Genomic DNA, 20783 nt, shown 5'->3' with positions numbered 1-20783 from the left:
CCTTAATGGTGAATTTCGGGATTTTGGGCACTTTTGCAAACTTTGGGATTTTGGAGTCTTTTGCCAACTTTCACTTTTTAACATTTTGGCTAAAAGGTCCGAATTTGGCCATTTGAGCCTTTTTTGCCAACTTTTCACTTTTCAGATTTTCACTTAAAGGTCCAAATTCGGCCCTTTGGGCACTTTTGCCAATTTTCACTTTTTAACATTTTGGCTAAAAGGTCTGAATTTGGCCATTTGGGGCTTTTTTGCCAACTTTTCACTAAAAAGTGTGAGTTTTGGCAATTGGGCGAGTTTGTCAACCTTGGCACTTTGCATTCTTTATCTCCTTTGTATCCCTTGGCGAAAATCGGCATTTCAACGTCATTGTAGGCCTTAACTCTTTCTTCACATTTAGGTGACTTTGCGAGAATTGGGGAGTTTTAAGTTCGCAATATGGCCCTAGAGGCTGAATTTGGTTTTAGCTGCAGTTGACCCTTCATATCCCCTTCCTCTTCCGCAAGGACAGAAAGGCAGAAACTGGGGGGTCCCTGTCCAAGACAGGGATGGGTGTGCGATTCGCACAACACACACCAAATGAAATCCTGTCATAAGTTAAAGTCTCTTCACAGCCATACATAAAATTCCAACGCAATGCGACACACAGAAGAACTCCCACTAATTTTCAAATAAATATAGAAAACCTTTGAACCAGCACAAACTTATTCTCCATGACCGTCCAGGTTGAGAAACTTGAATGGTTTCTCCAAGTATCATCTAGAACAGATCTTCCACTGCTGAAAGTGATGCTCCTAGGTTTTCATCCAGAGCCAGTAAATCTGAGAAACTCCTCAGAGATATTATTAATAGAGAATATCAAACATTACATTTATTCGTGAATCCTCATAGGCTGGTAGGGAACCCGCTTTGATACCATGTTATTTTTCTGGTATGCTCGATTAACCATGGGCAATGACTCTTATTGCCCTCCCAACCATAGACGATATATTCGTCTCCCTCGAGCACTCTAATTTATATTGATCTGCATATTTTGTTATATCCTTCTTTGAATGAGATCACACATCTCATTATGTATATGTGAGAGATGTCTATACACCAAGGGTCGCCACTCTTCCAAGTGGCACCAATTATTACATTATTAATATAATATAATAATTATTGTATTATCATATAATATAATAATTATACATTATAATTATAATATAATTATATTATCTCATAACAATAATATAAATATAATCACAACCTTTGTGGTATCCATGTCGTCCTGTGGATTCCGACCACAGCTACAATATAATTCAACAGCAGCCTTGATACATCCTCAATTAGATGGTTGCTAGGAAATAACAAGAAGTTCAAGTAGTTAATTGTATATGATATCAATAGTGATTGTAGCATAAAGACAATATGAAGGAAAATCGTCTTATTCCATAAGACTTCACGATTTTCCTATCTAACCTCCAAGCAAAGCATAGAAGATAAGATGTAATGAAGGCAACAGATTGGAGATGCGATTCTCATAATGAAGGAATGCAGATTAATGAGAATCAATAGTAGGTAGCATCTATTCTTGAAGAGACCTCATCGATCATGCAATCAATATCACACCAATCATATAAGGAGACCACCTCTTAACATTATAACATACATTCTTTGTTATCGTTGTGATAAGAACAGAAAGGGTATCAATGACCATGAATCCAATCAGTACCAAGGTTACCAAGTACAATGCATGCTGTCAAAGAAGACCCTACTGCTGACAAGGAGGATCCGACTGGTGAATAACTGTTAGCCAGCCCATTAGAATTATTGACACTTAGTATCGATTGAAGAGGGACATCAAATAATATTGATTAAGGGAACTAACCTTTCTATTGGTTAGTTATTCACCTAATAATAGTTTAAGCAAGCAACTCCGATAAACAAAGCATTGACAATGAATAAGGTTACATTATATGCAAACAGCGATTATACTCATCATTACAAGCAGCGAACTAGCATAAATGTTGTTAATAGCTAGCATTCAAAAAAAGATGCAATTAAGCAATAATCACAATTCACAAAGAGACACGGTTAAGGAAAGATACGACCCTTCCAATCCAAAGGATGTGATTGATCCAAAAAAACCGATTGTTAACAACTAGCATTCAAAAAAAGATGCAATGAAGCAATAATCACAAGTCACAAAGAGATACGGTTAAGGAAAGATATGACCCTTCCAATCCAAAGGATGTGATTTATCCAAAAAAAACGAACTGATTATGTTCATGAAGAGCCACAATTTAGGGGAAATATGTATCTCCTAGTCATTCAAACAATGCATCCCATCGACCTTGCAAGCAATATAATGGGAATCAATCCCACTCTCCAATCATATGGGATTTGTATTTATTTCTTCTTTGTATCCGTATTGGATAGGCTCTATCGAGCATTTGCCTTTGGCATATCAGGTTGCATACATCAAGATTCATATCAGAAACAACACCATTATTGGTGCAAGAATATATATTCAGATCAGAAACAACGACTCATTGCTATAAGCGATACCCCCTCTTAGTTGCACATTCATATTGCTATAGCAGGCAGCAGTATATTCATAATTGCACAATCATATCGACATAATAGACAGAGTTAATATTGCTATAAGCAATAATTTGAAAGCTATTGCATGAGTTGAAGGATCAATATCAGACATAGCACTATACAACAACATTTCTATCATCGGAAGGAGGTTCACTGCATAAGTCATATTGATATATCAGGAAGAGTAGAGATCTCTATATATTTGCAGATTGGAATCTCTTAATTTTGCATAATTCCTAAAGTCATATCAGATACATTAGTCATCTAATATCCAATTCACATATTATTATTTGTAGATTATACATATTACCAAGATAATCTTAGCATTATCTATATATAGACCTAATCACCTTGCATATATCCAATTGTCATATTAGAGATAGCAGTGATATTGTCATATATATTTTATCAATTATATAACATAAATATTGGTAAGTGGTATCATAGATCATCATTTTTAGTGTAAGTGAGGCTTTGAGGAAATAAATCTCTTGCAATTGATTTTTGCAAGTTAATTGTCCCAATTGCATAAGTTATCACAAAAGGGGACATTACAAGTGATGGTCTTACCTGCCAGTGGGAAAAACCTTTTTAAAGAGCAGAATTAAATCTGTCCATGGCACAATATAAAACCACTCAAGAGAGAGTGACTCAATTGTTGGGCATACTAAAACAAGTAAACCATAATGGAAACAAAGGAGGGAATAAAACACATATACATGATAATCGAAGGCATGGTGAGCTTTAGAGCTATATCAAATTTTCAATGGATGAAAATTTGTGAAAAGAGTTTAGACGATCTAACTGGGAATTTCTTTTGTGTAAATGAAGTCACTCGCCTAGCATATTAGCATGAGAAATTTATATAAATTGATTGATCGTTAGAACAAGAGACATGAAGTTAGATGCTAGCTGCTGGGTAATGAAGAACCTAACATGGAATGTAAAGGGCATCTATTCTCCTAACAAGTGGTGTATGATCAAATACCATTTAAACAACCAATTGATGAAATGTGTGATTCTCCAATAAACAAAACTAATAAAATTTATTCCTCAAGCATTGCAAGGGTTGGTTTGGTCATTTGACAAAAGCTATTGGAGCGTTATGTACACTTGGCTTAAAGGAGAAACTTGAGAGAGTAGATTTAAACATCATCAACGCAATTCTCAGCTGGCAATTATCAAAGGTATGTAGCCTATGTTCCAATCTAAAATTTAATATTTTCAATATTTATGGTCTATCCAAACTTGTTGAGAAGAGGGCCCTATGGAATGAAATAAAAAATGAACTAAATAAGTTAGACATCAAAAACTTGATCTTGGGAGGTTAATGCAATACGGGATATGAAAGATAAAATGGGTGGAATTGGGCATGCTTCTCAATCCTAATTTATTTTTTTTCAATTTTTTAAAATTGTAATGGCTTTCTAGATCTTGCCCCTAGGAATGGAGCATACACTTGAAACAACAAGCATCTTGGTTTCACCAATGTTGCAGGGCAATTGGACCAATTGCTGCAACCCCAAATTCGATTCAATCGATCACTTTGCTTGTATCCCACATCCAATCAATATCTAGGTCATATCAATATCCGATAGTCTTAGACTTAATGAAGGTTATGCCACCTTTGAGAAGCAAATTTTATTTTGTGAAGATGTGGTTTTGTAGTGAAGACATTATGGGATTGTTGGCAAAGTTTTGGAAGGAACCTTTAATCATAGAGAGATTGTAGATTTTTGTTTTTAGGAAAAGATTGCAGAACATCAAAGATAAGCTCAAAATTTGGAACTAAACATCCTTGAAAACTATCTTTCAAGAAAAAGAAAGGATAGAGATGGAATTGGAAGTTCTAAACTAGAAAATAATAGCTAATGGAATGTTTCAAGAAGATTATGTTAAGAAGAAATAATTGCTTTCAAAACATAATGAGATTTTGGTGATGGAGGATTGCTATTGGTGATCCAAATCCAGAGAGACTTGGCTGGTAGAATGAGACCTAAATACCATTTTTTTTCATAATTCAACAAAAATAGAAAGAGAGCAAAGCAATATTTCATAGATCACAGATAGAAATGAGACTCTCCTAATTGAGAATCAAGGTATTTAATGTGAAGGGGTCAGTTCTTTCAATAACCTTTTTTCAGATCAGAAGGATGTAGAACCTCGCTAAAATGAGTTTTTGGAAGTAATTCCATCTATGTTTGAGACACGGATAATGACATGTTGACTTTCCCTTTTTTAGAAGATGAGATTAAAACAACACTACTCAAACTTCACCTAGACAAGGATCCTAGGCTTGACAACTTCCTTGCCTTCTTTCAAAAGTGTTGATGTTTAATGGGCAAAGACATATGCAGGTTGATAAAGGAGCCAAGAAGATCAACGAGGGTTTTGAAGGATTTGAACAACATCGACAATGCATTGATCCCTAAGAAGGATGAGTGTACATCTTTTGCTGACTTTCATCCAATCTATTTATAATAAACAAAGTCATTGCAAATAGATTGAAAAAGATTCTGCCAAAATTCATATCATAGGAACAAAGTGGTTTCATTCTTGGTAGGAGCATGATAGATGGAATCATTATTGCACATGAGGTGATTCACACTATTAAGCAAGATAATGCGAGAGCGGTGAGTTTAAAATTTGACCTAAACAAAGCTTATTATCATGTTAGATAGAGGCTTCTCATGAAGATCTTGGAAATGTTTGGTTTCAATAAGAAATGGTTCAAGTGGGTCTATGCATGCATATCATGCTCGAGGTACTCAATCTTGATTAATGGATCCCCATGTGATTTCTTTGAAGGGACAAAAGGTATTTTGCAGGGGGATTTGTTAGGCCTTTTTCTTTTTGTGATAATGGCAGATATGCCTTGAGCAGGAAGATAGCCCAAAAAAGCTGCATTGGGCAAATGGAATGGCATAATTGTTGTTGAAAAATTCCCTCTACATACTAGCTTTTTGCCAATGACACCGTACTTTATTGCATTTTGAATCTTAAGGAAATAAAGACATTCGATACAAGTATAATATAATACACAAGATGCTCGGGACAAATAATAAATAATGAAAAGTCAAGCATATTTTTTCTTAACACCAAAAAATCTTCTTAATGGAAATTAGCAAATACTTTGGGCTTCTCAATTGGAACTTTGGCAAGCCTATACTTGGGCATTCCGTTGTATTGTGGGATGTAGACACCATTTCTAAGGGTTGTAAGAAAGCTTAATCATGGAAGGACAAGTCATGAATGTTGGCAGGAAGGATAACTATGATCAAGGCAATCAATTGCTGTCGTTCCAATTTATATGCTTCCTGGTGTTGGTTTAACTGGAAAGGCAAAGAAGCACTTTAATGGGTTACAAAGGTGTTGCATATGGGAAGGCTCAAATGACACTAGGAGAATCCCATTAATTGCATGAGAAATTGTCAAAAAAGACAAACATGTGGGCAGTGCATCTTTTAGGGACATCAACTAACGAAATCAGGCACTGAGAGCTAAATTCCCTTGGAGAATGTTTGTTACCCTGAAAGCACAATGGTCAATGGAATTGATATACACTGATGAATGAAATATAGGGCCCCAAGGCTGTTGTCCAATTGTCTGAGATATAATATGGAACCAAGGTTAAGGATTATAAGGTAGCCACAAATATCTATGGTGGACAACAATTCAAGTGGAAATCATTTGATTTCTTACTAGAGGCAAAGAAGGAAACTAATTGAATCAAATTGTCCTCAAGAGTTATAATCCTTGTTGATAAGAGGGACAAATTGTTATGGAGCAGGGCCACATCAGGAAGATACATTAACAAGCTGGAATATGAAATTTAGATTTTGGAGGCATAATTGACTATATGGCCATTGGACCTATGTTGGGGTGATAATATATTACCCAAGGTTGGGTTCTTCGCTTGGGTGTGATGTCCCCTCTTAGTTAGACATCAGCTTTCGGCAGGATTACCCTATCAATTGACCCTCGTAGGCTAGTGAGACTGGATAGAGGGTCCTTTGAGGCAGATACCATGTCAGTGGTTAGTTAATTACTGCTCAGGAATTCAGTTGATTCAGGTTTGGCCTTTGTTTGGTTCAGTTTCTCACACATACTATTTATGGTAAGTCATCTAGTCCAAAGTTACTATTTTTAGCAGGGCACCTGAATGGATTGTGGTTGGCATGATCGATCCCAAAATTTAATTGGTTTGATAAAATAAGGAGTTTGGCCTAAGTTATAACATTCAATTATTATTAAAGGTGACTTTAATAATAATTAATACTTAAATGTTATATTACAAAATGTTATATTTGCACTTTATGACTTGAGGGTCAATTCATCATTAAAAGTGGGCTAATTATAATTAATGTCTTTGGCGCCAACTCCTAGGCATTATTTTTAATATTTATCAAGTGCAAATAAAGATGAATTCAAGCAATTTAATTCTTAATGGCTTTTTGGGAGAGGGTCGACTTCATGAAAGAAGTATATAAGCTGCCAAGAGGAAATTGATTTCATTATTGAGCATTTAACAAACTTCTTTTCACAACTAATTGAGCACTGGAGAACAAAGACTGGGGTTTCTGCAATTCCCAAAGCTTTTTGGCATTGTAGGGCATAGCTTCTTCATTGCAACAACAATCTGAGGGTGTGAGATTATCATTTGAAGTTGCTCTATAGTTGGCTTCATCCAGAAGTCAAGTTTGTGCAGATTGGAGGAAGAATTTCAGAGTTTTTAATCAAATTTAAGGGTCTGGCATAACGAGGATCTTAAAACTGCGTTTTGGTGATTATTGGCACATATTTTAAGGCTGTATGACCTGTTTTTTGGCAGCCATTATTGTAACAAGGAAGTCACTAATGCTGGGAGGGCGATTTTGATCAAAGAAGACACAGTAAATCCCAAGAAAATTTGAGAAAAGGTGCTGGACCTTTAGGAAGACTTTGGCATCAATTTGAAAGAGATTCACATCTGATTTTGGGAGAATCGAATCATCTTGAGGTTGCTTTTTACCAGCAGAAGTACTGAAGTAATGTGTTCATCTTTATTCGGGTATGCATGTGTGTGCAAAGACTTCAAAGATAAATGAATAATGAAAATATATGGTTTCTGTAGTTATTACTTTCTGTATCGATTTAGTTTTTAGTTTTTAGTATTCCTATGTTTTTATTCACATTGCTTTTTATATCAAAAACACACAAAAAAGTACAAAATCCAGAAAAACCAAAACAAAACTTCAGTAGTTTTCATCGGAGAATTTGAGTATCACCGTCAGAGAGGAATTGGGGTCATCACATTGGGCCTCTCTTCACAATCACATTCTCACAGGAGATGGGCTTCAATAAATTGGTTTTTTTACCCCGCATAGATGTCTCTTGTGTGTCTCAAATAAAGAAAGTGTGGACTACTAGGCTTTCTTTCTTTAGAAGTTGGGATGTAGTGGCCCTCTCCCATCATATATCTTGTTTTTCAAAGTTGGCTAAGGTTACACAACCAATTGTTGTGGGGTGGCATATGGAAATGTATTTTTGCCACAATTATAGGGCACATATGGAAGGAACAAAATGCACACATTTTCAATGGTAAAGCCACTAACGCACATCGCTCATCAACAAAATTGAAGTTTTCATTTGTGAACACCAAAATGTGAGAGTAGGAAGGAAGGAAAACTGGAACTTCTCTTGCTAGGATATCAACATCCTTTCCACTTGTCCCCCCTTAATGGTCCTAGATCTACACTAGAGAAGTCATATTAGGTGTGTGTTGACAAATTTTTCTTTATAAACATGAATTGTTTCTAACTCTTATTTTCCCAATTAGTAAAGATAAACTACTACCAACAGTTGGGTAAGTTGTTTGATGGTCAACTTCCCTCTGAATTTTGAAGGTTTAACTCACTGATAAGATAATTTTTTGGTTTTCTAAATTAAAGAGTGATGTATGCTTTTAACCAAAAAGAAGAAAGGCATTTAGCATTTAGTCATAACCATGATATAAATATGGTAAGATTTCTCTTTGAATAGTTTAGTATGAATTTTAAAATAATGTTCCAATACACCAATTGAAATATCAATGGAACTATATAAACTTCAGATGAGATTTTTTGACATGCTCTAAAGGAAATAAATGCTTTTAAATGACTACCACACTCAAACAAGAGAATGATACTCAAAAACTCAATTTTTGCGCACATACTAACAAAGAATTTTAAAATATAAGCATTCAAATTTATAAGCACACAAACCAACACAAAATCTGAAAATATATAAGCAATCAGATTTATAAGCACACAGACTAATGAATCTTCCTTCAAATGGGCAAAGCTTTTATATCTTCTTCCTTGGTATTAAAATAAAAATGAATATCAAGTTTTTGGAAATTGAGATCCCTTACAATGTCTCTTGGTTTTATATTTAAAGACTCTCCAATGTAAATATCAACTAAATCTTTAAAACAAATTCTCTTAAAACATTTAAAGTTTAACAAAAAAAAAACATTTAAAAACACTAAAAATATTTCATTGGGCAATAAAGCTATTGCTAAGGTGGCACGTTCTAGGGGTCTTCTTCAATTCTATCACCTTGTGCCTATTGAGTTGCTTATCTGGCCTTGTAGTCCTTGAGTACCTAAGTGATTGTTGGCATTTATGTGTGTTGAAGAACGAATAAATTATTTGTTCGTAACTTCCGCCCTGTCTTATTCCCTCTAATTCTATCTAGTTTAGTTGCACAAATCATAATATTGTGCCAAGGCTAAATTGATTGTTGCTTACTCATATTATCTTTGCAGAACACTTATTCACTAAACAATTCTTCTATACCCTTTTGAAATTCATTTTTCAGTGCATCTATTGTCGAACTTGCTCAATTCTTGACATTTTATTTAGGACATCAAAAAATTTGAGGAAGGAAAGATCCACAAAATTCTCCATGTGCACTTCCACAATTACAAGCGTTTTCCCACAATTGTGACACCTCTAGAATATGCAAAAGGCTTTTGTAATTATGATAGAAGCAAGGGAAAACAAGCTTTTTGGATCTATAATAATACACTAGGCTTCATATCATTTCCCCCTTGCCTCCCTAATTAAGGCATGCTAAAAGTGAGCATAACATAGTAATTAAGCATCAGTTGAGAAGTTTCTTGGATCGAGGGATGGTCCTATAGTTTGCAAAAGATTAAGGCTCATAAAAAATGTCTTTTAATTTTGCAACTTAACTTTCCAATAGCTAGGGAAATGCTACACATTTCATCTTTAGCTCATTGGATCACAATTTTCAATAACAAGGTCCAACCTTGATCATAAAAAAATGACGACTCTTAATTTTAACATAGTTTTTCCTTCTTTCAAACCAAAGTTAAACTACTAAATTATATCAAATAATAAATTCCAATAGAATTTTGCTCCATTAAGATTATAATAATGATAGTTAAATTGCAGCTTCAATTTCAAATACATAATTGAATACAATTGAGCATAATTAAAGTCTCCAATTTACTTAAATACAAAATGAATAAATAAAATTAATGAAACAAAGAACACTTCAAGCTCTTAGAGGACCTTCAAGAAGCGTACCGATAGAAGATGTATCCACCACCACACCATATCATTGTCATTAGGCTCAACAAACTTCTATGCTACTCTAGGTAACCCTTGAGCTATAGAGAGGGGTCATGGATACACCACTAACAAAGCTATTCTAAAGCGCACACAAGGATCTCATACAAGACATGAAAATACACACAAGGATCTATCTCAAGACTCACTATGGATGCACTCTCATTTCCAAAATCAAGAGAATAAGGGTTTGAACCCAACTGTCCAACAACAAGCTTAAATAAAGCCAAAGAAAGATTAACACGAGGTGGGAAACAATCCAAAGAGTAAGTTATCCTAAGGATTCATACCACAAAGGGTCTAAAATAAATATAGCTCAATACTAAGCAACTATACTACAAATCATGTAATCTAAATCTCATTTTGAAAATAGTCACATATAGGAAAGAGGGTAAGTAAAAACCACAAACAAAGGGGACTAATTTTCCTTGATTCCAAGGACCAACCAATTGAAGAAGATACAATGTTTGATTTTTCTAACCACTTGAGCAAGGTCCACAAGACATAATAACATGAGCTCCATTTAGCTCCAAATTGGCAAAAAGGAGAAAAGGCCTGGATCTAAACACCAAGGAATCTCCCATAAGCTCCAAGAGTTAATTAACATAGAGTTGGACAAGTGCTCTCACATACGTCAAATACCACACCCCTTGCACAAAAACCCAAAAAAGAATTAATATTCAAGGTTCTCCAAGCCCCCAAAATCCATTAATAGAGTCTTAAAGATTTTTTCGCTCACTTTTCAACTTTCGAGTAATGGGTTCTCTTTCTTGTAAGGAAGAAACCCTAAGTATAGAAGAAAATATAATCAACCAAACCCCAACTGAGGAAGTCAACTTGAAAATCAAGTTAAACAAATGAAGCCTAAATAGACCAAAAAGGATAAAAAAAGTAGATCCCAAGATACTTAAAACCTCTTTCACTTAAATAGAGTTTCAATTTCTAACTTAAGAACTCAAAAACCAAATAAAACATAGAGATACTTTAAATTCAAAATTCACGTAAAGTGAATTAGATAAAAAAAACATGTACTTCCCAACATTTTTTAAAAAGTGTGAAAATTATTCAAAACAAGCAAATGACAAAAAACTATAGGGATGGGAGTCGACACTCACAAGAGTCATAATGCCTCCTACTAGACAACTTAGATAAAGAAAACTAGTCCACACAAAAAGAGGTCTCAAATTTCTTAATCTGTGAAGTAAGATGGTTAGATGATATCCATGATGTTCTCCTCCAATACCTTCCACTAGCCATAAACCTACAAATCTTGCACATACAAGGCACCCATCGAATCCAATAATGAAGATCATAATTGAAGCAAAATTTGGCTAATATATGAATATTTAGAAATGGAAATAAAGGTACATATAACATCTCAAATTATAATATCAGTGATCCTGCCCGCGATGGAAAGTTTGAAATGGCCTGCGCAAGACTCTCCCACCCATGCCCCTGCTGGCCCCCCTTCCGAGCTTGACCCCGCTGGTTTGGACAGGGATGTTGGTCCCTCATGGGTGTCTGTGGCCGCTGGGGCCCTCGCCATGGTGCTGATCGTTGTTCTGCTAGGGTTCCTTCTTCACGCAGAGTGGCCGGGAGAGGGTTTATCCCTGTCTCCTGTGTTGCTTCTGTTAACGCGAATATGGAGTTTGAACAGGAAATTGTGAATAACGTGAAGGTCTTCACAGAGCATATTGCTATCTATAGATTCAAGGGTATCTGGCCAAGCCTCTCGGAGCTGCACAAGTGAATTTCCCTGCACTGGGATCCCCTCATTTCTAGTATAGTTCACATTTTCCCTATGGCTAAAGGTTTCTTTGTCGCTAAATTTGAGGATATTAATGACAGAAGAAAATCCTATGTGAAAGTTATTTCTATGAGAAAGATAATATGCCGCTGTTGGCCAAACCTTAGTACTCTGATTTTAACCCCCTTTCAGAGACATTCAACAAAATTCCGATCTGGGTTAGGCTTCCTTACCTTCCTCTACACTTGTGGGCTGATTCTCTCTTTGAGGATATTGGTGATGCTATTGGGAGCTTCATTATGGTGGATAATGAATCCTTTGGGCTTTATCATACTACGTTTGCTCGCATTCTAGTTGAGCTAGATGTTTCTAAGGGTCTGCCAACATAAATTGTTATTAACTCTTTTGGCAGCTAGGTCCAGACCTTGGATTATGAGGTTATTTCGTTCCGATGTCGTAGATGTTTCAAAACTGGTCATGCGATAGGGAATTGTGGGATTGAGAAGAAAAATTCTTCGGCTTCTTGGTGGATGGGGGCCTCTCACCAACATTATATGGTTAGGAAATCTCCTATTGATGCTGGGGTTTCTACTTTGGCTAGATCAAACTCTTTAGAGACTATGAAAGATTCTTCGATTGTTGTGATACTGAATGCTGCTGTCCCGTCTACTGAAAACGGATTGCTGCCTCTTACCCCGCCAGTTTCTTTGTGCGTCGATAAAACTTTTGTCCCTCCTGTTAGTGGCGATCCTTTAGCTGCGACGGTGGTACCTCTTACCTCGCCGATTGCTTCAAAGGGTGCTGGCACAAATTCTGCTAGTTGTGACTTTTATGCCCACGACGGTTGCTACTCCCTCTTCTGGCACCCTTATTTCCACTCCAGAAAGATTGGTGCTAGGCCCTTCAGATTGGTCTGTTGCGACAGCTAAAGTTGAAGATGGTTGGATTACTGTTAAGGGAAAGCATTCAAATACGTTCAAGCCCTCTTTGATATGACTCTTCGTTCCTACAAGGCCAAATGAGGGCCTTTGTAGTTGGTTGTTTTGGCTGGTTTTACTGGCCCTTCTGTCTTTTGGGGCAGTCCCTGTCTTTGGTTTCGATTGATCTATCTAGTTGGGCTTTCTAGCTTTATCTTTCTTTTCATCTGATGTAAAGGGTTTCGGGGCCCCTTCAAAACCTGTTTTCATTTAATCAAAAACATCTCAAATTATAATAATCACACCTATCACATCCATGTAGGTAATCTCAATTATAGATTAACACGAAGCATTGTTTATGAACAATGTACTAATGACACTTAAATTAACTCATACAGATTATAAGATACTAGGAACACAAATAGGTGGGCCTGATGGATTTTATAGAATACATTGTCCATCATGAGTCTCCAACTCACTATAAATAAGAAATATATTTCACCTTCCTCTCAAAGACAAAGATCATGCATAGTAGATGTAGTTTTATCTATAAAATATTGTCTTGGATAATTTCCATGTTAGAGAGGAAAGGAAAGAGAAATCTTTTTGCCACCAAAGTAGGGTATTATTCCAAATCCTAACATAGGTAGGTGACTATACAAAGCATACACATTGAATTTGTAGTTTGTCTGCTTGTTTCGCCTTGAATTTCATTACATTTTTAATAATTATCATCATAATTGATTTTTGAAACCTATAAGCAACTAGCCCTTGGTAGCAAAGTCCTTCATCCACCAATCAATAAATTCGATGCATGTTTCATAGGATGCATGTGTAAGAGGAATTGTAATTAATTCTCCTATCTTTCACTTGATTCCTCTCATGTGCCTTTTCCTAAATTTATACTTTTCAAGCTATTATTTTTTAATTCCTTTTTTCATCTTTTTGATATTCATTGCCCTCATCCTAGGTCTAAGTAACCCATGGGGATAACTGAACTAGAAAATGCCTTCTAGACTAGGCCACATGAAGATCTTCAAGCTAGTAATGGCTCAAACAAGAGATTAATCCACCTGAACATTAGCTAGCAAGTGTGTTGCCAAGCTAGTTTTTTTAAAACAATGGTAGGAGACCATTTTGTCATACTTCCTTGGATTAGATCATTAATGCCACTTGTGAATTTTCTTCACTCTCTAAGGAATTAATTTTTAGGCCCTTAGCCAATTTGAGCCTCTTAGTTAATGCTATAGATTTTGCCTCTTCTTGATAGTCATTGGCATAAAGAAAGAGCCTCCCAACATGAAAACCCCATTTTCATTCCTTGCTAGACAACCCATCCTTACTAGACTAAGGTTGCTTGTAATGCCCCGCCAGGAAACCCCGAAGGGATTAAGCCAAAACACAAGAATAGAGTGCAGATATTTTTTTCTTTGAAAGTTAAACACAACATTAAGATGCAACGAGATATCAAAGTTCAGATTACACAGTGGAAGACATCAACTAACACCTAAAGAGTTTCCCAACGTGATTACCTAATTCCACATTTCACTTAATTCACACTAATAAATCCAATAAGCCGATTATCTTATAACGAGATAATTCTTAAATAAGGATAATTTCTTTCAGAAGATGAAAATATAAATCACAAGATAAGGTTCATCCATTAAGATTTATGTATACCCTTCATTCATACTTTTTATTAAAATTTAAGTCATGCATATAATTTAACAACACATTTGAATTTTATCATAAACTAATGAGATCTTTCCATGCATACTTAATTTCCTTAACAATAACTGAATATATTCCATTATTCTAATCTACATTCTTTCATGATCCAATTACTGCATTTAATAGATGACTGCATACATGCATTTACGATTACTTTCATCTTATCCACTTTATACATTCTAACATAATGCCATCCATACATGCTAAAACTAAACAAGAATCATAAGAATATACACATCACATAACACCAAATTGATATCGGAGTTCACCCCTAAAGGGCTACATCTCCGGGTCTGCTCAACTGCAAGACCCCTCTGATAATTAAATAAGTTCATAATACATAAGGTTCTCATCATTTACAATCCTGCCATCAAGGCAAATATAACCAATAGACAAACGACCACATCGGTCAATAAATACATAAATGATCCCTGAATAGGAAAAGATCCAACTGAACATAATAGAAGCAAATACAAAGGTCCACTGGAGCATTCGTAAAACTAAGTCATCACAACCCAAGGTATAGCATGAAATCATGTACTCACAAGGGCATAAGCAACAAGACGACTCCACAAAAGTGCTCTTATCAAAACAACACAACAACACACTAGCGAACATAGGGGACAAGTGTCATCACACAACCTGGTATAGTTACCATGACAGTTCTTCATAGGTTCCGGCCCCATACAATGGGTTACCCTAGCAACCTAATCTGAGCCTCCGGCCCATCCAAGCCTCATGTGGACCCACACATCCTTTCGTGAAGACAAGGATGATGGTTTGCCATTTTAGGCCTTCTTACAACATGTTGAGTCTGTTTTAGCACAATGAAATAAACCAGAGGCCTACCTGGCTTAGCAATCCTCGCAAGATTGAAGAAGAGCCCAATTCTCCAAGTCAAGAAATTCCTTCTCCTCCCAAAACCCCCAAATTTTTCCATCCAAAAATATTTTCCAAAAAAAAAAATCAATCTCCCATATTTTTCCAAAAACCTAGGTTAAATGGGAGAAGTTTGACCAAAATTTTATTTTTGGAATTAAAATTTTTATTTAAAATAATTCTCCAAAAATCATTCTTTTAAATTATATCAATAAATTAAACTTGCTTTTAAATTTAAAATTGATTTTCCCAAATAACTGAAATTAAACTTTCTATTTTAAAATGCCAACAAGATTAAATTAATTCTATTTCAATTAAACTTAAATCTTTCTTTTCATAAGCATAAAGAAAATAAATTTTGCATTAAAATTAACCATTTAATTGAACTTGCTACCAAACTCAATTGGGCAATTCAATTAACGATTAATCACATAGAAATGGAACCTATTTAATTTAGTCCCCAAAATACTAATGCGAAGACAGACATTTAATCAAATTAAGGATTAAGGATAATTACTTGATTTAACCACACACACAAGACACACAACCCAAGAAAGCCACACAGACAGACGACCCGCATACCCAACCAAAAAGAACACCGACGATGACTGACAACGCTCACTTGAGCACGACTATGGTCAAACGAGGATCTCACGACCACCTAATTCAACTCGAAGGATTAAAGAGGTACACTGAAACCTGCAAATTTAGGCAGAGACGAACCTCACACCCATGCGGCATTGTACCTGAATCTCCTGCAACCAAGAGTCATACATGCATACATATATAAACTTAATGAAAGCGTTAGCCCGAGATAATAACACAAAATAGGAGAATTAATAACTTGCATACAAATTGGTGTGAAAACCACATTAACAGGTATACACTAAAATCAAAACATCTGACTATAATGATTATATTATGATAAACTAACCATGGTCAAACCGAGATTAGAAATTGATTAGGGCAGGGGTACTACATTGCTCATTTTAGGACCACCAAAATATAGTTCAAGAGATCTTTTCAAGGGGCCACCATTTTGCTCTCTTCCCAGAACTTTTCTTTTTTCTTATCCTATTAAAGAGAGACCTTTTTCATTCATTCTTACATGCATTTATCACACATTATGTTTTGTAGTTAAATCATAGAATAATGAACTAATTTAAGTATACAACAATATTCTATATTACAAAAGAAAATAACTAATTGGCTAAACATAACATTGAACACCATGATATATTATGTTTTGTAGTTAAATCATAGAATAATGAACTGATTTAAGTATACAACAATATTCTATATTACAAAAAAAATAACTAATTGGCTAAACATAACATTGAACACCATGATATAAAACACATGTCGTTGCAAGATGAATTCTATTTCGTTTTGGATAAAAACTCTACTGACCATTGAATAATATTAGATATTCTATGCAACAATTAGTTCATAAAATATTTCAAGCAATCTTATACAATGATATTTAAAGAAACGAGGTCTCTTTGTTTGAGTCATGTTTACTTAGCTTTTTAGTTCTTTAAGAGGCTATAACAATTTATCTTATCATTTCCCTCAGTTTCTTTATAGGGCTTTGTTAAACAATGAAATCTTAATATACATAAAAGAAAAATGATCCATGATTTAATATACATTTTGTACATTTATTCTAGTGTTGCAAATGCATATTTAAGGTACTTGAATATCTTATCCCCTTTTCCAAGCAAGCATGCATGTTTCAACAGGAGATGCAATAAAGTCACATGATTTGTCTATTTGTTCTCCTTAATTTGGGTTTTTTAAATTTCATTTAAATATTCAGATAGCTTAAAGTAATTCCTACCTTATCTTGTGTTTCCAAGAAAGTAAAGCTAACTTTTCCCATGTTTTTGAAGTGAGCAAGAATGTAGCTCTGGAATTTGAACGTCGAAAGGAACCCATTATATGCTTATTATTACACCCTGGAACTGTGAACACAGATCTTTCAAGACCATTTCAGCAAAATGTTCCTGTAGGTAAATTATTTACGACCAAATTCTCTGTAGAAAAATTACTATGTATAATTGATGGTGCTAAAGCAAGTGATAATGGAAAGTTCTTAGCTTGGGATGGTCACGAGATACCATGGTAGGTGTTAGCAATCCTTAAAGGGTCAAGTTGATTTAGATGAAGGTAATTATGTTTTAGTTTGTGATCATATTTTGATTAAATATTACTTTTATATTGAGGTCCCATATGGATGAGAATATATGTGCTAAATCACACATTTATCTTGATTAGTTTTATATAAATTACTAATTATGTCAACACATATTTAGAAATTTAAAAATCTATTTTGGAAAATACTTCTTAGGTTGATTTTTCATTTGGGTGGAGTTTTATTAAATATTCTTTCAAAACTTTTCAACAACTTTTCACTAACTATAAAAATCTATTTTGGAAAATACTTCTTAGGTTGATTTTTCATTTGGGTGTAGTTTTATTAAATATTCTTTCAAAACTTTTCAACTACTTTTCAACAACTTTTCACTAACTTTAATTTGTTTATCTAAGAGAATATTTGAACATTAATGAAGTTTTACCTTGTGTTACAAATGTGATATATAATTTTTTTCATTAAAGGAAAATAAGGGGTTTTGGATGGGTCCGCATTCCTTTAACAAGAATATGAAGGAAACATAATAAAGCAACAACAAAAAAGTTCCAAGGAGGATCATGATAGGAGCAGTTGAGTAAACACAATATTATCATATAATAGCAACAAAACAATGACTAATGAACAAAGAACAATGAGTACAACATATTGAAATCCATAGGAACCTACCACTCATCTTTAAAAATCTCAACGAGTTTATTCACAAATTCAACATCATGGATCTTAGAGATCCTAATCTCTTCCATCCTGTGATTATGTCCTCAGACTATGTTGAACTTGCTTCAAAGAGGTTTGAGACTTTTAACTATCCTAAAGCAATTTGATACTATTAGCATATTTTTGAATCCTGCATATGTTGATCTCCACCACCTTTTTCAAATTAGTTTTGATTTCTTGCAATTCCTTCTCCAAGGAGTAAGTGTTTCTATGTAATTGGCCTTCTCATCCAACCTATAGATATCTTCAAAAACATCCCATTTTTTCTAGTTTAGCTTGATTTCCTCCTAGTTCAAGGTATCATCTATGAATTTTCGATTTAGTGTAGAGATTTTGACAATTAATCTATTCACCTCAAGGAAAAACCATTTGAGGACATTGTAGAGAATGAACTTAATATTTTTTTAATAAGGAGAGAGTGATAGGGATAGAAGGAGGGATAGATGGAGGGGGAAAGACGCAGAGAGTGAGGGCAATGAGATAAAGATAGCAAGATAAAGACAGACATATATATATCTATGTGTGTGTGTGTGTGTGTATATATATATATATATATATATATAGAGAGAGAGAGAGAGAGAGAGAGAGAGAGAGAGAGAGAGAGAGAGAGAGAGAGAGAGAGAGAGAGAGAGAGAGAGAGAGAGAGAGAGAGAGATGGATATACGAAATATGTATGTCTACATATATGGATATAAATGAACATAGCCTGATCGGGTTTTTAATGAAAAAAAGCTCGATTGGGTTCTTTAAAAAATAAAAGCTTGATCAAATTTTTAAAATTAAAACCGCGAATGCATACAACTTGTAATTAGCCTTGGATGGTAGGGTTGAGGCTTGGGGGCTTCATTTGCCTCCTTTTTATGTGTTTTCTTCTTCAAATCTGATTTCTCGACTTTTTTGTCATCAGGTTTACATGATATCAAATAGGTATTTGTAAAATTGCCACCATAATATCACACATCTTCTGAGCTTTCTAAGCATATATTTTTAAAAAAATTTGAACAACATTAACATATTAACTTTTAATTTCTTTTATCAATGTCTCCAAAGTTCTGAGACATGCATGTACCATTTTTTTAATAAATTTTGAATAACTTATCCCGATTTGAATTTTTTATATATATTATTGTTATAAACTTCATTCTTTTCACTTAAAAAAAATAATTGAATTTTTTATTATTTTGGTGCAAGTTATGTGACGTGCACGAACAAGTACTTGATTTTCAGGATGTGTCTACTTTAAAAAATCATAGAAAAAAAAAAAAAACTCAACGAAAAGTTACACAACTTTTAGTGTTCACTCTTAACTATCTTTCCACTAAAGGGTTTTTCAAAATACTCAATATAACTATAACTTTTTGATGTGCATGTTAGACACTATGTTATGATTTTCTAAAAAAAAAGGAACACTTTTGTGTGCATGAAATATTTGACCCCCTTAATCTTTATTCGATTTTGAAAAAAAATAGTAGTTTGGAAACTAGATTCAGAGTACTACATTTTTTGTTCTTTGGGTATATTCAAATTTTGAGTGGACGAGTCTCAAATTGCTCCTCCAAGTTCAAGTTTAGCTGATTTCAGAAAAAAAAAAAGTGGCCACTTATACCCCCCTTTTTGTTCACCATCTTGGTGCAGTTACCTCATACTCAAGAATCACATACTTGAATACACGTAAAGCAATATATCATACACATGAGGTGAGCACACTTAACATACATTAGACTCAAAATAGTTAAAGACATTACCCATGTTTAAGACTTAAAACTTTGTGTTTAAAAATTATATAATTTGATAATATTAAAGAAAATTAAATGTTTTTTTTCTTTGAAAACTAAAAAACTTTACATTTAAAAATTATAAAATTTAATAATTATAAAGAAAATTAAATGCTTTTTTTTTTTAATTGACAAATTTGTTTATAGCCAAATGCATGTCAAACTAAATTATTTTTGTTTTTATTTACAATTTTTTTTACATCCATTTGCGATTGTAATATGCCTCTTTGAGAACCATCGCATGGATGGGAATAGAGGGGAAATGTTGACGACTGTCAACAGAGCCTATAGGAGGGTTACTGGAGCCTAGAAGAAGCGCACAAGCTTATCTCTTTCATAAAGATGGATGGATAGGGTAGCTGGTTAATAACATTGATCCAATTGACAAGAATTAGACCATCCTTCCCATATTGACTAGTGGACACATCCAGTAATTAGTAAACTTAAAAAAATATTATTAATATTTTTATTTTTCTCTTTCAGTTTTGTTGAATTGGATTTAAACTTTCCATTGACATTAATATCAATATCCTTTCTACGGATTATTTAGCTTTATTAAAAAACTTTTTATATTTCACACAAACTTTCTGTGAAGCCATAAAATATGATTTTAGTGACTGAAAACATGTCATAATCTATTTTAAACTTCCCCACCACTATGCACAT

General features: G+C 34.3%; 1 protein-coding gene across 2 annotated transcripts in view; it reads left to right on the top strand.

Moving 5' to 3' along the window:
- The window catches only part of LOC131065053 (uncharacterized), a 186660-nt gene extending 168883 nt beyond the window's left edge, over nucleotides 1-17777 (top strand). For both annotated transcript variants that reach the window (XM_057999437.2, XM_057999436.2), the window contains one exon: nucleotides 17366-17777. In XM_057999437.2, the coding sequence (XP_057855420.1) occupies nucleotides 17366-17601 (236 nt within the window). In that variant the 3' untranslated portion in view covers nucleotides 17602-17777. The remainder of the gene's footprint in view (nucleotides 1-17365) is intronic.
- The last annotated feature ends 3006 nt before the right edge of the window (nucleotides 17778-20783 follow it).

Source organism: Cryptomeria japonica, chromosome 11, assembly GCF_030272615.1.
Source record: "Cryptomeria japonica chromosome 11, Sugi_1.0, whole genome shotgun sequence".
In the NCBI taxonomy this organism is placed as follows: Eukaryota; Viridiplantae; Streptophyta; class Pinopsida; order Cupressales; family Cupressaceae; genus Cryptomeria; species Cryptomeria japonica.
The sequence above is the reverse complement of the archived record's forward strand: the minus strand, read 5'-3'. Positions and strand labels throughout refer to the sequence as shown.